General features: G+C 38.1%; 1 protein-coding gene across 2 annotated transcripts in view; it reads right to left on the bottom strand.

Moving 5' to 3' along the window:
* The window catches only part of LOC141944837 (potassium voltage-gated channel subfamily KQT member 1-like), a 507,306-nt gene that overhangs the window by 399,354 nt on the left and 91,454 nt on the right, over window positions 1-16,498 (bottom strand). The window contains exons 12-13 of one of the 2 annotated variants that reach the window (XM_074872064.1): window positions 8,716-8,830; window positions 6,482-6,496 (exon numbers count right to left, since the gene is read on the bottom strand). In XM_074872064.1, coding sequence (XP_074728165.1) covers window positions 6,482-6,496; window positions 8,716-8,830 — 130 coding nt within the window. The remainder of the gene's footprint in view (window positions 1-6,481; window positions 6,497-8,715; window positions 8,831-16,498) is intronic. The other variant, XM_074872065.1, reaches the window with a different exon arrangement.

Raw genomic sequence — 16,498 nt, 5'->3', positions numbered from 1 at the left:
TCTAAGTAAGTTTGTTGAAATGACAAATCGGATTTTGAAAAGTGAAACGGGATTTTTTGTCTCTCATTGCGTTATAGTACAGTGCCCTCCACTGGCCAAATGTCCTCACTTAAAAGAGCAAAAATTCTCTGAAAAGTTACTCTTCAGAGTAAAAACCAAGAAAAACTCCGAAAAACCTCAGAAGTGGCATCAAATTCTTAGAAAAGATTACTACGTAATAGCACCAATTTATACGAATGCCAGCCTTGCTTTCATATTACATGGCAACAAAAGTACTTTGGGTGCTGAAATAAATCCTGCAGCAGCCTTTTTAAAGGGTTTGAAATTAGAGGTAACAATACAAAAATAGGTGGTACTAAAAAAAAATGTAACTTAACATGAAGCTTTATAATGGTAAAAAGCATAGAACCAGGTTAGCAATTACTAATGTCTGTTGAATGTTCGCTATTTTACCTTTTTAGTTCAGAAATGACAGACCCTGATCTAAATTTCTCTTTGAAGCAATTAATAATACTTTTGAGTGCAGTGAACAGAACTAGTTGCATCAGTTCTACCTATATAAGATGTACCTGAGAGTGAGGTTTAATAAGTGTAGAGAGCCAGCAGCACCATGAGAAAGCTGGAAACAAGATAAATATAGATTCCCTCCCTTCATGTTACTGTGGGTGGCCCACTTACTAGTTTTTCATCTCTCCCTCTCACTTCATTTTACATTTGTTCCAAAAATATGGATGAAACGTAAATGCAGTGATGGTAGGCAAACTGTAGCATCTTCAGGAATATTCCATGCTCCGACCCAACCTTACTGCTGTCATTTGGCCAACCCACTCCTCTTGGGTGATGTCACCTCTTATAAAACCATTCGCTTCACTAGCTGGTTGATGGCCAGTATTGCTTCACAGCTTTCTCCAATACCTGTATTAGCTCAGTAACAGTATGGGCAATATTTACATGATACATCAAGTGCCTGATCATGCTTTCAAAAATTAATAACAACAGTATTTCAGAATAACCCATGAACGCATGCAAAAGGACAACAGATCTAGCTGATTATTAAGGACCCTAGGGACACTATCTTAGTAATAAAAGCATTATTAATGAGCTTTCAGTAGATTCAATTATCCTGCAAAAGATTACTACCTAATTACTGGATCTAATAATATTCAATGTGATAGATTTGCTGGTGATAAGGTGAACTTTTTCTTTAATAAGACTAAAAGCAATAAACTCTAGGAGGAAGTTATGATAAAAAGACAAAGGTAAATGGTGTTTGCACAAATAGACCAAAACTGTAGAAAGACTGAAAATATGCTTTGTGTCAGGAGTTGCATGGTTGGATTTTCAAGCAGGCCCAAAGAAGTACATAAAAATATTCTTCAGTCCTTGAAAAAACCTTCACTGCCATCTACAGATGGAGGGAACAACTGGAAAGCTGAAATAAAGCTGAGAGATGGATTTAACATCCCTTTTTTCAAGTGCTGACCAATAACTTAAAAAAGGGCATATAGCACCATTTTATTTGAGCACGTGTAATGTGAGCTTTAAGACCAAGCATAAGTTTTACAGTTTGTTCCATTCACTTTGTATAAAATTTCTGTGTTAGCGGGCAATGGAAGAAACTAGTCATATTTCATATCTGACAATCCAAAATAAAGTACTTCCACTAGAAAAAAAAGAAAACCCAACGCTGTTCATAAACTTGTTTTTAAGGAGAAAAGCTGGATGCCAATACTAATCATGAAGCATCTTCCTTTGACTACAGTTGCATGGATTACCAACAATGGTGGGATTTTCCACTCCAGTGAACAGCAGTGCTAAGTGTACTCCCCCAATCTCTTAGACCCCAGTTCTGGTGTTGTGGGGAGCAGCTTTAGTGCTCTGTTCTTCCAGGCAGCCTGGAGTGAGCACAAACACCAGCAGACAAGAATAACTTCTTTGCCTCATTAAGCCTCAATCCTCACAGAAGGTTCTGTTCCTCGTTGAAGATTAATTTGTGATACTCTTTTCGTATCAGGATTCACCGATGGTGACACAGAGCAAGGCATCCTCACCCTTCAAGTCTCAGTTTCCCCTGTTAGAAGGAAGTGCTACAATTGTAGGCCTTGAGGTTTTGCACCCTGCCTTACCTCAGATCTATCTTTTCACCCCTCCTCACAGTTCTTAAACAGCTTATGGCAATCAGCCATTTCATCTTTTTTTTTTTAAAGCAGATATTCCCACTTCCTTTGATTGTGCAATAACCACATACTAATGCTCGGTTGTTCTGCTGATCATTTTGCAGATAGGATCTCCCTCGTAGAGTCTAAGAGCTCATATTATGATCTTGGAAAAAAAAAAAAAACTGGAGGTGGGAACAGTGGATATCCGGTTGCTTCCCCATTCAGAGCTCTATTACACCATTTTAAGACCTCAAACAGAAATAGTGAGCCATTTCACAGCCATGTTTCACACAAATACATAGGAACATAGCAGAAGTGCATAAATGCTTTCTAAACTTTTGCATAGAATTGTTTTAGCCAGAATTGTATTAAACCCACAGTTCCTTAACATGATTTGACTCTGTTGTGGACAGGGCCTCAGAAAGAAGAGCAACTGTTGGTCTCGCTCTCAACCCATGAAAAGTAATTAAGACCCCACTTTCCCATGGGGAACAGGTGTAGCTATCACTTCCCTGGCAGCCTGTTCCAGCTGAAGAGTTATTACTACAGCTGTTCAGCTGACGGCAATTACCACTGACGATGGTCATTGTATGTGGATCTCACCTTCTAAAGGTTTCCTCCCAAGAGAGCTGACGTGATGACTGCTGAACTGCAGCATTACACTGCTTTCTGCTAAGAGACCAACTGACATTTACCTTTACGTGACCCTAGTGATACAAAATGCATACTCAACCACAGTTGCTTAACCATGCTGACGTACAGAATTTCTAACTTTTGCTTTTCCTTACAGTGTAAAGAGCTTTAAACACCACAGCTTTAAACCACAGAACTCTGAAAAACAAAAACAGGATGTCTGTCTCTAAAGCTGGTGCTGTGTATATTTTTCCTGAGACTGTGCTATCTGGGACCAGGTTGGTGTAATCTTTCAATATACTCTATTGGCCAAATTCTCTCTTTCCTGCTGGAAGGTTAATACTTTGTCATACACACCAGGGTTTCCTGGCCAGGGTTGCTGTCATCACAATCTGTGTAATAGGACCATCTGGAGATAAAAAAAATTAATGCTTAAAGTTATGTTCAGTGGTCTCCTTTACTTTTGCAAAGCTCCAATGCAGCCAGGAAGAATCCAGAAAGAGACAAACACCATTTGCACAATTCAGTGTAGGATTAATGCTATTGTTTCTTCTTCCTCAGGAGTGGGTTTTGATACTGCAAGAGTATGGTAGTGCAGGTCTACAGGACTTGGAGTTGAATAGACTATTTCAGTTGGAAGGGACCTACAATGATCATCTAACCTAACTGCCTTGACCGCTTCAGGGCTCACCAAAAGTTAAAGCATGTTGTTAAGAGCATTGTCCAAACGCCTCAAACACTGACAGGTCTGGGGCATCAACCACCTCTCTAGGAAGCTTGTTCCAGTGTCTGATGACTCTCTCAGTAAAGAAATGGTTCCTAATATCCAATCTGAACCTCTCCGGCACATCTCTGAATCATTCCCATGTCTCCTGTCACAGGATCCCAAGGAGAAGAGCTCAGCACCTCCCTCTCCACCTTCTCTCCTTAGGAGCTGTAGAGAGCTATGAGGTCACCCCTAAGTCTCCCCTTCTCCAAACTAGACAAGACCAAAGTCCTCAGCTGCTCCTCACAGGACTTGCCTTCCAGCCCTTCCACCAGCTTTGTTGCTCTCCTCTGGACACATTCAAGGACCTTTATATCCCACATACCCATGTGTCACTTAACACCACTATAAGTGCAACCATAATTTCTGGTTTGAACCTGCTGTTGGTTGTGGCTGGCCTTAAGTGTTCCAACTAGGAAGAAGGATCAAAAATCCACTAAGACCTGTCCCTGCTCTCATTCTGGTATACTTCTACCTTCATCCTTTTGTCTCTTACCAAATACATACGCACTTTGAGAGGTTTTATTTCCATTTTCGTTGCTTATGGACACAGTTCAAGAATTAGCAAGCTTACAGCTTACAGACCTCAATAGCATCAGCTCTTTTCCTCAGAGACCTTGTGGTACATATGATATGCTGCATCAGACAGATAAAACAGCCCTGCCAACAATAGATAGGAGACAAGGCATGACCAAAAAAAAGCAGAAATCACAGCCTCCCACTTGCTTGATCAGTGCCATTTGGAGCAATCTCTTGTCTCTTTCATTAGTAAACAATCTCTTACAGAGATAAGGAATTTGCCATGTATTATTTTTACAAGCAGGCCTAAATTTATACCTCCTGTCAGAACATCTGTGTGCATACAGTAGGAAATTAGGAAAAAAGGGGATTCAAGACATATCATCATGGAGAAAGAATCGGCACTATGCATTATGTTGAATCAAGTCGGATTACGGATCCATCTTCAAATTGTTTGATCTTATGTCTTCCACCAAAAAAAAAAAATCAGGTGATATAAAGAAAGTACTAAGGTTAGCAAGAAAAAGCAAAGTGATAAAAATGAACTTTCCAGCTCTAGAAGTAATATTCATGAGATTTAGACCTTGGCTTAATTTAGATAGTTACCAATATATGTAGAAGATTAACCCTAAAGACCAAACAAATGTGCTGTAATGAGACAAGTATAATCACTAGGTTTTTTTCTAGGTTTCAAATCAGACAAAACATCATTTTGCAATCTCTCTATGCACTGACGGAGTCATCTTCTGATTGCTTAGCAGAGAATTTGAAAAATTGGGTGGGTAAATACATCAGGCAATAAGGTAGTTTAAGCATTTATTGTTAAAACCAGAACTACTTATCAACTGATTGAAATGAACGTATTTATATCATCTGTTGGAATTGATTAATCTTTAACAGTATCACTCTTACTCAACTTTGGACACCTCAGAAACAGCTGGTATAAAACAACATAGCTCCACTCAGGTCAGCAACCATATGAGATTTTTACCCTCAAGAGCCCGGGCCAGAGATATTCAGCAAGAATTTCAGACAACCACAGAATTCTACACTGAATATGATGCTTTTGTTCCCTAGCTCAGGAAGTTGTATTCTTCCACATTTTTGCCCCGATGACTGGAAACCAACATCACCCCAACTATCCAAAGGATCCAAAGCAGCTATATTTCTACAGAAAGGTATCTTAAGATCAATTTGCAAACTTGCTCTTTGGTTTTATTGACACCTTCTACCAGGACAGTAAACCTTCTCTAAGCTTGCATGGATCACTAACATCAGAAATCCAGTACTGGACGTATTAACCACTGAAGCCTGGGCAGTGCTGCAACCCACTGAATTGGTTCGCTTTCACTCAAGACACATTCTTAAATGTTAGTATCACCAGTTTCCAACCAGTCTGATAGGTTCTGCTGAGCAACCACTTCCGTTACTGTGAAACTAAAGCACATGTGCAGATTGATGCAACAGATGTTTGTCCAAGGTAGCACGGCTCAAGGGTAGGAACTCTGTTCTCCTGGGACAATATCTGCCTTCCCACACAATGAAGGGAGTTTTGAAGAGAGTATGGCCAAAAGTAAAGGTTACTGTCAGAGAACGTCTATCATCTATCTAGCAGAGAGGATTTCAGAAGAATCTACTCTTCATATCACAGAAAAAACCCTCAAAACGCTACAGTTGCAGACTTGACATTTCATGTTTAATAATCAACGCAGCAACTCACAAAGTTTAAAAAATGACCAGTTACTGGCTTTGGAATAAAGGTATACTGTGAGACTGATTTTGTAACTCGTAATGCTTGTTGAAGGCAAGGAAAACTTCGCCTTTTGGCAGTTTGACAAAGTCAAGCTTGACTTCACAAAGAAGTGCTCCATGTGAAACTGTCATCATCATAGCATACTATCATTAACTGTTACGTGAAAGCCATGTTTTCACTTACTTTGCAAACTGAGAAGGTTCATTGCATATGTATATACACACACACCATTGGCTAAATTCTACTCTTGCAAGAATTTTTGTCTAATCATTGCCTGCATTGTGACTCTAGGATGAAGAGTTGTCGCACTAGTTATCAAATACATGTTATTCCCAAATGAGATAAAACCACTTTCCATTACGTAGTTCACTCCAAAGCGTGTGTGTGTGTGTGGAGGGCGGGGGGGCAGGGAGGAATCTAACTGGTATGTAACTCCAGAGCATGAAACAACATCTATGTGAACAAACAGAATAATTGTTATTTCTAGCAGGATAAGAGCGGAACTTTTAACAGAAAAAAATTAAATTATTTTCCCATCAGAAATTCCAAGGCACACTAGTGTAGGGAATACACTACTAAGTGCAAAACAAAAGCCATGCTGTTTTGGAAAGCTCACACACTGAAGCAAGTACAGCACACACAAAGACTTACCTGCTTATACTTCTGCTAAAAGACAAGACAAATAATCATGCTAAGTATATCTAATATTCATTTAGAAGATATACGCATATCAGGCAAATACAGTGTTAATACCTTATTGTTTGCATTAGAAATGGCAGTTTAAAACCAAGATCCCTAAATACATCATGTTCCATACTTATCCAATGATGTTCACAATTTGAATAAGGAGGTACTACATTTCTACTCGAGAATCAGGACAACTCTTAAATCAATGCATCCTACTAAGTAGAATTACACACATTAAAAAAAATGAGATTATCAGTGATAAAGGTGAAGACTGGCATGCTTGACTTTAGAAGCATAAAGCTACATGAAACAGGGTTTTGGCTTTTTTTTTTTTACATGGTAACTTTATATTACACCTATAACTTTTGACCTTATGTTTTCTGTACATTTGAAGTTAATTACAAATATTCAGAAGTTAAAATGTATGCATACATTTTATATAGTGGGTCTTAGAATTCAATAACCATTAATTTAGCAATATTTAGTTGCAAGATCATTCTGTTTATATGCACCTGACATCCACATCAAGAGGAATTAATGAATTGTTAGTATATTACTTTAAACCATGTAGCGTATTACTTCAAATACTCTCCATATTTTAAATTTCGTTCATTTGTATATTTGGTTAGCTTTCTACTACTCCTTTTCTTACGTTCTACACAAGAGAGAAATGCATTTAAACACTGAGCTAGAAACGCAGGTACAGTTTGCAAGGTGCACTACACAGAATAACATACCATACCACTAATTTTTCATGCACTAAATAGTAGAAATAAGAACTGTTTCTTTCCAAATGCAAAATCCTGTGCTTGCACCATACTGATTTTAAAAAAGACCAATTTGAATGGAACAATTTCTAATTCTCTGATTTGAAAGAAGGTCCAAAATACAGCATCTTGGGAAAATACAAGCAGAAGGGATCTCTTGTATAAAAGCATAGTATAGTTACTGTAGATTTGATAGACACATCATCTGTATGAGTTACCTGGAGAGAAAGTAACCATATGATATGAAAGAAAACATCTTAAAAGCAATCACGCTATAGATTGGAATCACTTTACTTTCAAATTCATCCTGAACCCCGTTGTCTCTATTTTTTTCCTATCTGAAGGCAAGCAACAATTTTTGTTCTTCTTTTCAATCTCAGATTATTTACCAAAGGGTTTTTCCAATGACAACTCCATATTTTCCTCTTGCAAACATGAACGCAGGCAAGTTTTTCACCAACATTAAGATAGCATCCAAATGACTAGTAAGACCTTCACGAGCTTGCACCAGCTGTACCAAACCTTTAGGCCATTTATCACTGGTAACTCGAGTTCTATTCACCAGCATTGCTTGTACCAGTTTCTGCATGTAACATAAAGCCTTAGTATGATGCCTGGATGCTCTGGGCCACCCAGGCCTTGCAGTATGCTTTAATGCCCTGCTTTACATTTCAAATTTACTCCAGAATTCTCATCACCAACACTGGAATTGTACATTATAGGACAAAAGCATGAAGGCTAATCAGGATCCTGTCAAAACACAACATGGAGGTGTCCTGCACAAAGACACTGTTATGCTTATTTCAAGAAATAGACATTTGCTAAACTAAACAGAAGCAACATGAGAGATTGTTCAACAATTGCAGTGAACTCACTGATAATGGGGATTTTCTGTCCTGGTCAATCCAGACACCTTCAGCATTTCCTTAACAATTTTACTTTCATATTTTTTGAACATTATTTCCTTACAAGTGTGCCTCCTTTATCAAAATATTACACATAACATAGCCTTTCCATTTCCAGGCTGTATCTATAAATGACTATTTCATTTATATTTCCAATCAATTCAAACACTACTCATATTAGCAGTGCTTTAGAGCTCAAGCAGATGCAGAATTCTACAAAATATAAGCCTACGTGTAAAACTCAATCTCAGGAACTGTGTCAGCTGCCTTAAAAAGTAAAACAACAAAGACACCAAGGCTGCAAGCCACCCATCACAGAGCAACACTTCACTTTCCAAACATCTGACTACTTCGATTAAACTAAACTTGCATTTTTCAGAAACGTCCATATATAGTTAAATAAGATCAAACTCATAATCACTTCAAATGCAGCCAGCCAAAGTATAATACTTTTATTCATTGACAGGTCTCCCTCAACATTAATGAGCATTTATATTATCAATTAAAAAATTGTTGTTCCACTTACTGTGTGACGTCAGATACAGCTGACAGTGGCGACTCTTCTGATACAAGGTCAATGTCATCAGTGAAGCTGTTGGCCCGTAACATTTCTTGGGTATTCCCTTCTAAACGTCTTTTCACTGCACAAATAATATAAATAAATCATAATATATTAGGGAGACAATATATACAAGCTCTTTCCCTTGCTTAAGATACTGTGCAGTAGATTAAAGAAATGGTTCTAGTGAGAGACATGGCTTGCTTTTTTGTCAGAATTGGTGAAGTTGAGGCTTATAACATATGCCATACAAAAACATGTATGTGCAATACATTGTTCAAATACACAGGAACCTATTCCAAGAACATCTTGTCTTCTTGAGGATGGTCTCCCTGTAAGCAGAAATTCACCATACCCACAATTTCAATGTGGGCATGACAACAGAAACAATCTGACTTTCATTCCCCTCAATTAGCACCGTGTATACTTTAATTTCTCTAAAACCCTTCTGTAAAATTCTATTGCTATTATCCTATAAACAGCACTTTTGTTTCAAGTATTGTATTTGGTCACTATGTTCACTAATGTTCAAAAATTCTGCCACGGAACAGGGAAGAGCCTCAGGTGCGTGAATGCGGTCAGCTCAGCACGGTAACCACGACGGATACAAAGCTGGAGGGTAGCTCAGCTTATGCTCCAAGCATAAGAAAGCTACCAATTTCATCCCAGTTTGGGAAGACATATGATGGCCAGTGAATGAAGTTCACTCACAGACTGCAAAAAACAGAGAAGTGCAGATAGCCCTGGAACTGATGAAATCTGATGTTTTAAAAAGCTCTAGCCTCAGTATTTATTTCGATCAAGTACAGGGCTGACTTCTTCCACCACACATGTGAAGTACGCATGAACCTGCCTTTTGGAGTTCAGCTGCATCAATATTCATAAGCAATTTCTGCTTTAAGGTCTTCTCAATATCTTTTCCTATATTTATTTTGTTCAAAAGTTATGAAGTGCATCTAGCTTGAATTGCTGTGATGTGAAATATGACTACTAGCAATCCTAACCGTTTCTAAGAAAGCTCCCAATCTATTTTAATCCTGATCATTCTTGAAAGCTTAGCACATACAGTTATGAGCTGGCCAAGTCTAACTTGGAAATTGCACAGGATGACACATATAAATTCCATGGAGGAAAAAAAAAATGTTTGCAGGGGGAGAATCACTAAAATTAAGTGTCAAACAAATCAAGTAAAAGACAAAGTGGTGTCACTTGCATATGCTGTGATGGGTAAGAAGAAAACAACAACTCATGACAGAAATGAGAAAGCTTCCTTCCTAGAAGACTAAGTTGTTGAAATTTCAAGTTCATTCTACAGCACCATTTTGGCTGAACTACATTCAAGCTAAATACTAAAAAGCATACAACATCAGAGCTTACTATTGGAAGGGTCATAGCATGAATGGCAAGGAATGAAAATGAAGTCTATAGAATATAATTGTAAAATGGCATAACTAAACACTGCTAAAGGACATAAAATTACAAGGCTATTTTATTTACATCTGCTGCATTTAATCACAATTAATCTATGTTTCCAGGAGAAAACCAAATCTTCTTGGCACTGGGAACATGAACTTCTGTGCTCTTCCAGCACTACTGAAACACTCTGGTTGCTCTGGAGGAGCTTTATTTTGTGAGACCTGTCAGTTCTGCACTTGTTCTGATAAGACATTTTTTTCCTCCAACAGCCTTATTTCTGGACAAAGTCTTGAGATACACAGATCCAATATTTGAAGTATTGCTTTGAGAAGCACCACAGACTTAGGAACAGGCTCCTTCAATCTCTAAAGTAGTAACACTGCACGTGATCACATCTGCAAAATTAAACTGGGGGAGTTTTGGCTTCCATTTCAGTAAGGTTTTCCCCACAGAAGCCTAGCAGAATTTGAGAGTTGGCCAAAGGCAGAGTTAAGTCACTGTGCCCATGTAAGGCGTAATCAAATTAAAAGGAAAACATTGTATTGCTATCAATTCCTACTACACAATGGACTGCTGAAATAGTAAGAGAAGGATCTAGTTAATTCGTGGGGGTTTGCCTCCTTTATAGCACAGGATCAATATTAACATTACTGCAATGCATTTGTCATAAGTAGTATCATGACAGTCATGCATATTTTATTTCTGTAATTTTAAAGGTTTGGTCTATATTCATTTATCAATCTTAGCAGTATGATGAGACAGAGATGTTTGCTATCTGCATCCATGCATTCTTAAAAAACCCCACAAAACCCTAATTGTTTACACTGGGCTTGCTAATTCCTTTAGTAAGAAGCATTCACTATTACAACGGCTTTTTGCTCCATAACATGATAGTTATGAGAAAATAGGGAGAACAGTATCATGCCAGATCTGAAACCCTCACTTTCTCATTATTCCCATTTGTGGGTGCTGTGCTGAGCACTGCAGAGCAGCTCCACTGTTACTGCAGGGTGTGCCTGGAATCCCTGCTTCTTTGACCATGGATCTTCTGCAGAGACATGTACTATATAATCCTGGGCTTAATGGCCTCAACACATGCTTGGTTACCTACACAAGCACAGCAAGCTTCTGTTCCCTCTTTATATAGGGTAAAAGTGCACAAATTTTCTGTTTGGGGAAGACTGCTATGATTATCTGTGACAAATTCATCCCACAAGTAGCACACATACATTTCATTCCTACAAGCATTTTGAAAAAGACAATGATTTTTACAGAATCATCTAGGTTGGAAAGGACCTTGAAGATCATCTAGTCCAACCGTTAACCTAGCACTGACAGTTCCCAACTACACCATGTCCCTCAGCACTATGTCAACCCGCCTCTTGAACACCTCCAGGGATGGGGACTCCACCACCTCCCTGGGCAGCCCATTCCAACGCCCAACAACCTGTTCTGTAAAGAAATGCTTCCTAGTATCTAGTCTAAACCTTCCCCGGCACAACTTGAGGCCATTACCTCTTGTCCTATCATGATGTGATTATGTACTTTATACAACCAGGAGTTCCATAGCATATACTCTATAGTTAATTTTATTAGTTGAAGATGTGCACTTGGCTCCATAAAACATGAGTCATGTCTCAAAGATCACCTCCCTGCTTCACCTCTCCCCTCCCATGCTTCCCACATGGGCAGATCTGTGGACAGAACAATTTTTGCCAGTTTGGTTACAGAGTAGATTTCTTTCAAAAACCTGCCTCTAGCTTACACACGTATTATGAGAAAGAAGAGCTTCTCCTGGAAGTGCTGCTCTTAAGTTAAAGCAGAAATCACAGCTCTGAGGTTCATAATATTTAGGTGGTGATATTACAAGATTCCCTACTACTCTCAGAGCCACTTGACTCAATTCAGAGTCAGTTCAGGTTCATGCTTTGTGAAGTACTAAGCTATCATAAAATACCACCTGTTTTATCCTTGTAACCCAAATAATAAAAGCTATTAGGGTAAATCCCTTTATGGTTTTATTACTGATTAATTCTGTGTGTTCCTGCTTTAAAATATTAACCCATTAATAATGTTTTCTGGTCCACACATCCAAACAGTAATGTCAATGGTAAATACAAGTAACATGTCCTCTCTTCTAAATATTTTCTGTCCTTCAGGTGTCTGTCAGTCATGAGCAGTTATCTTCTTATTTGAAACACTCTTTCTGGAACCAACTCAGTTTCTGAAGTTAACTGTCACTTCCCCCGAGTGAACTTCCAAAACTCCTTTAGACAGCAATGTTCAGTCATGAATCGAAATTCCCAAGATCACACAAAAAGGAACAAAATTTTTTTTAATTTCAAGAAGCCATAAGCTCTGAGCAATGAAATAATTCATAATAATCACAGATGATAATGCTTTCATTTTGAGGAAATGTGGAGGATTAAAATACATTCAAACACATGGCAGTGATGCTTTCCAGAAATACAACTCAAAGCTGCAAGGTCCAGCTACTACACATGGTAAGTTTGTACCAGCTGCAGCTCAAGCCAGAAAAACTATATCTTCCCTCTCTATATTTATTTTAATAAGCTTTCCTTTTCCAGACTGACTTTTTAGGAATGAATAGTTAATTTTTATTGTTGCAGAGTAGCAAGAAGGAGAGGCAAAGAAATATGAAGGGGGAAAAAAGAAAGAGAAGCCATCCTTCCTTCCCATGTGTGCTACTACTAATACTGTGAAGAAGCTGCTATAAAATATATAATATTTTCTAAGCATGAGCAGATGGAAGCAGCAATTTGAAAATACAGAACAGTATCTACCACAGTACAAGAAGTATCAGGGAATGCCATAGATCTAGGAATCTGTGAAACAGATCAACTCAAATGAAACAGCAAAAGGTTCACATACCTCTATTTTTTCCTTCAGTGTTTGTTTCTAAAATGGTGAGAACACAATAAACATCAAAATATAACCCAGAGATATTTTTGTAATGGTGCTTAGCTTTATCTAACCTTAGATTCCTTATCTATATTGCATTAACTTCTGTCTTTGTAGTACAGGGGAAAAGTGAACTCCCAATTTACAACTGCAGTAGAAAATATGATTGCACATGGTTCCCATTACCGTGGTCATTCTCAAATAGGCAATGCCCACCAATACCAGGACAAAATAACCAGGAAGATTTTGCACTATTTTCTTCTCAAATAAAGAAGAGTAAGGAAAAAAAAAGCTCTCCTACTGCAAATAATTCCAACTTACTGTTTTTAGTAGGAAGGCTTTTCATATTCACCAAAAAACCCTGAACATAAATTTAAAGATAACTCATACCTTTCCCACAGACCACTTTACAAAAGTCTGAAGACAACTGCAGTGGCTGCTTATGTTGTATAGAAGGGTACCTGCAGTTGCTACTCCTAGGAATACAAACAGCAAAGAACTTGAAAGAAAGGAGATATTTGGCAAATTCAGCTGAGGAAACACAGGTACATGGATAGAAATGGTAAATGTGAGACAGTTTAACATAAAACAGTCTGTGTTGCATGAATATTTATTCCTCAAATTGTTAAGTAATAGATTGTGTGAAGGCAATGCCAAGTACCTACTGAGAGGGCAGAGCTCACTGAGCAGGTGGATAAAGGTGACCAGGAAAGCTGTAGAGCTGCATGTAAAACCACAGGGCTGGAGAAGGGCCAGATAGGACATAAGAAGTAAGCTAAACCCAAGTTCAAAGCAGTAAAAAGATTAACGTATAGAGAACACTGATGAAAATAAGGTGTCCTCTATTAGATGAAAGTAGGGGGGGGGGCTTCTCTCTTTTTCTGAGGGTTTTGCTTGGTTGGTTGTTTTTTAAACAGAACATTATAAAATACAGGCTTGAGAGACCAAAAGTAAATTCCTATCTAGTCCTTCAGTGTCACTGTCTTTTAATCACTTTCAGATCAGAAGTTGTTAAAACACACTCTCTCTTAACAGCAGGCTCCACTACTCAATGTAACAAACGCCTGTGAAGTAAACATATGATTTGTTTAGTTTTATATGTAAGGCTGCACCTTGACAGAAAATCCATGGGATGACTATGCTTCCTTTATCCACAGGGAGGAACTACCTGTGAGATCACAGCATCATTTCTTGTCTTCCTTCTTGGGGCAGGAGCTCATATCACCTCACTGCTCAAAACACGTTCTTTTTGGAGACCTACAGAGATGCAAACTGGTTTGGGGCCATTCTTAAATCCTTACTTTCCTCAGAAAAAAAGGAAACTTAATGGCTTATGAAAGCCAAGGCGCCTTAGAAGTGTCTGACACCTGACCACCAGCCTGCCTTTAAAAACCTCTTCAACTTGCTATTATTATTCATCTCAGCAGCCAAACAGTATTCAAGCTCATCTGAGCAGTCATGTTGGAAGAACACAGCAACAGGTATTATTAGCATAGACTGAATAACCTCTTTATGAAAGTTATATCATGAGAGCTTTCAGTTCTACAATAGTAACGAAGAAAGTGTCAGGAGTGTACTCAATCCTAGCCTAAATAAGAAAGAGCTATTTTGACTTTAGTTTTCTAATAAAGTGTTTAAAATCTGAGCATCTGAAGCTGGGATTTTAAATCCTTACTAGGTACTCAAATGTAAGTCATCTGCAAATGCCCAATACTCAGATTGTCCCATACACAACTCTAAGAGCTACAAGTGCCTAGTACAGTTAAAAAAGCCAAGCCACTTTATGTACCTAATTTTAGGCATCTAAATTTATTGTCATTAGAGACATGGCTGATACTGCAATTCTTGCACATTCTCCCTGAATTTATTTTTGCTCCCAGGAGACCTGCAGAATCAGCCCAAAGTTCAGTAATTCTGTTCAGCTAGAAATAAAAGAGCATCTGAAAAAGTGAATTGAGAAAAAAGAATAAATTTGTATTTGCTGTGAACATATTACTAAGTATATGTAAAAAGCGCCATGCGCTATTGCTGCTGTACTTAGTTACATGTTGGGCTGCAAGTGTTTTAGATAAACTTCAACATCTGGTTTCCTGTGTATCTGATTTGAAACAATCAGCACTCAAAATGCACTAATGCTGACTTTATTTGTTGTACATTCTTTTGTTTAGATAAGCCTGCAGGCCAAATTACATACTGACTTACACCCCATGGAACCACAATCACTCATTACATGTCTAATGGGACAGCACAGAGATGTAAATGAATACCAACACAAAATTCCAAATCACAAAGGCACGTAGTACTGGAAAACATGCAGAGAGAAAACAGTGAAACATTTTTGAATGTGTACGAAGATGCTGTTATCTACCCGAATGCCTGAACTTCCTTGAAAGTAAACAGGAAGGATGCAACATATTCAGAAAAATAACCACCAAAAATTTTCTACAGCATCATAAATATAGGTCTACTTAAGAACAAGACCATTCAGTACAAAAATCAACTTTTTTTTTCTTTACATATTGTCTTAGAATATTTAGCTGAATATTTTGTAGGAAATATCTTATTGAATGAGGAAACGTCCATACCAGGGAACCTGTGTAATGTTTGGCATTAACTGACAAGCAGGTTTGTTGATAGATTCAGAGAAGTGGTCAGGGACGAATTGCACAAAGAGTTATAAGTGCCTCCTCATTCACAGATATGACCTGTCAGAAGAGAATTGGAGATTAATGGAGCATAGTAGAGAAGCATGCAGTGTTGGTGCCACTCACTATCTGTTCAGATAGCAAGTTATGATTTCAATTGCACTCAGCTCAGTCCCTTTCAAAAGCATTAAGAAAGGATTCTCCTTGTCCAATTTAATCTGAGCAAATTAATTATTTTATAAATGTCAATTGATTGTGCTGTGATAAAAGCATTAACAAAAACATGGAACTAAGTGACAAAGAAGAGCTATTAATCTAGCTGTTTTAACTTCTGCATTTCTAGTTGCATTATGCCCAGGACTGTTTTTCAGTTTTCCTCATGGGACTGACCCACAACAGAAAGCTAGAGGAAGCTGTTTTCAGTTCCTTGTCAGAATAACAAGCTAAAATTTGTTCAAAAAAATGTCAGGGATTTTTTTTTTTTTTTTTTAAACAGAGCTAAACGCAGCTAGCTGTGAGTGAGCTGTAGTCATTCTGCTCTCATCGTTTAGTCATACTGCATATTGAACAATAATATGAATATTTACTACATGGCTAGGTACATGGTCCAACTGCCTGGATGCTTCCCTCTGGCCACCTTCTTTCACAGGAGAAAGGATACAGCATTTCATGGGTACATACAACTCTGACAGCCAGATACCTTTTTCTATGATTATGAATAACATGCCCTTAAAGCCTCTACATCACAGAATCATCTTGGTTGGGAA

This window comes from Strix uralensis, chromosome 5, assembly GCF_047716275.1.
Source record: "Strix uralensis isolate ZFMK-TIS-50842 chromosome 5, bStrUra1, whole genome shotgun sequence".
Classification (NCBI taxonomy): domain Eukaryota; kingdom Metazoa; phylum Chordata; class Aves; order Strigiformes; family Strigidae; genus Strix; species Strix uralensis.
This window is presented reverse-complemented; position numbering and strand designations above follow the sequence as displayed.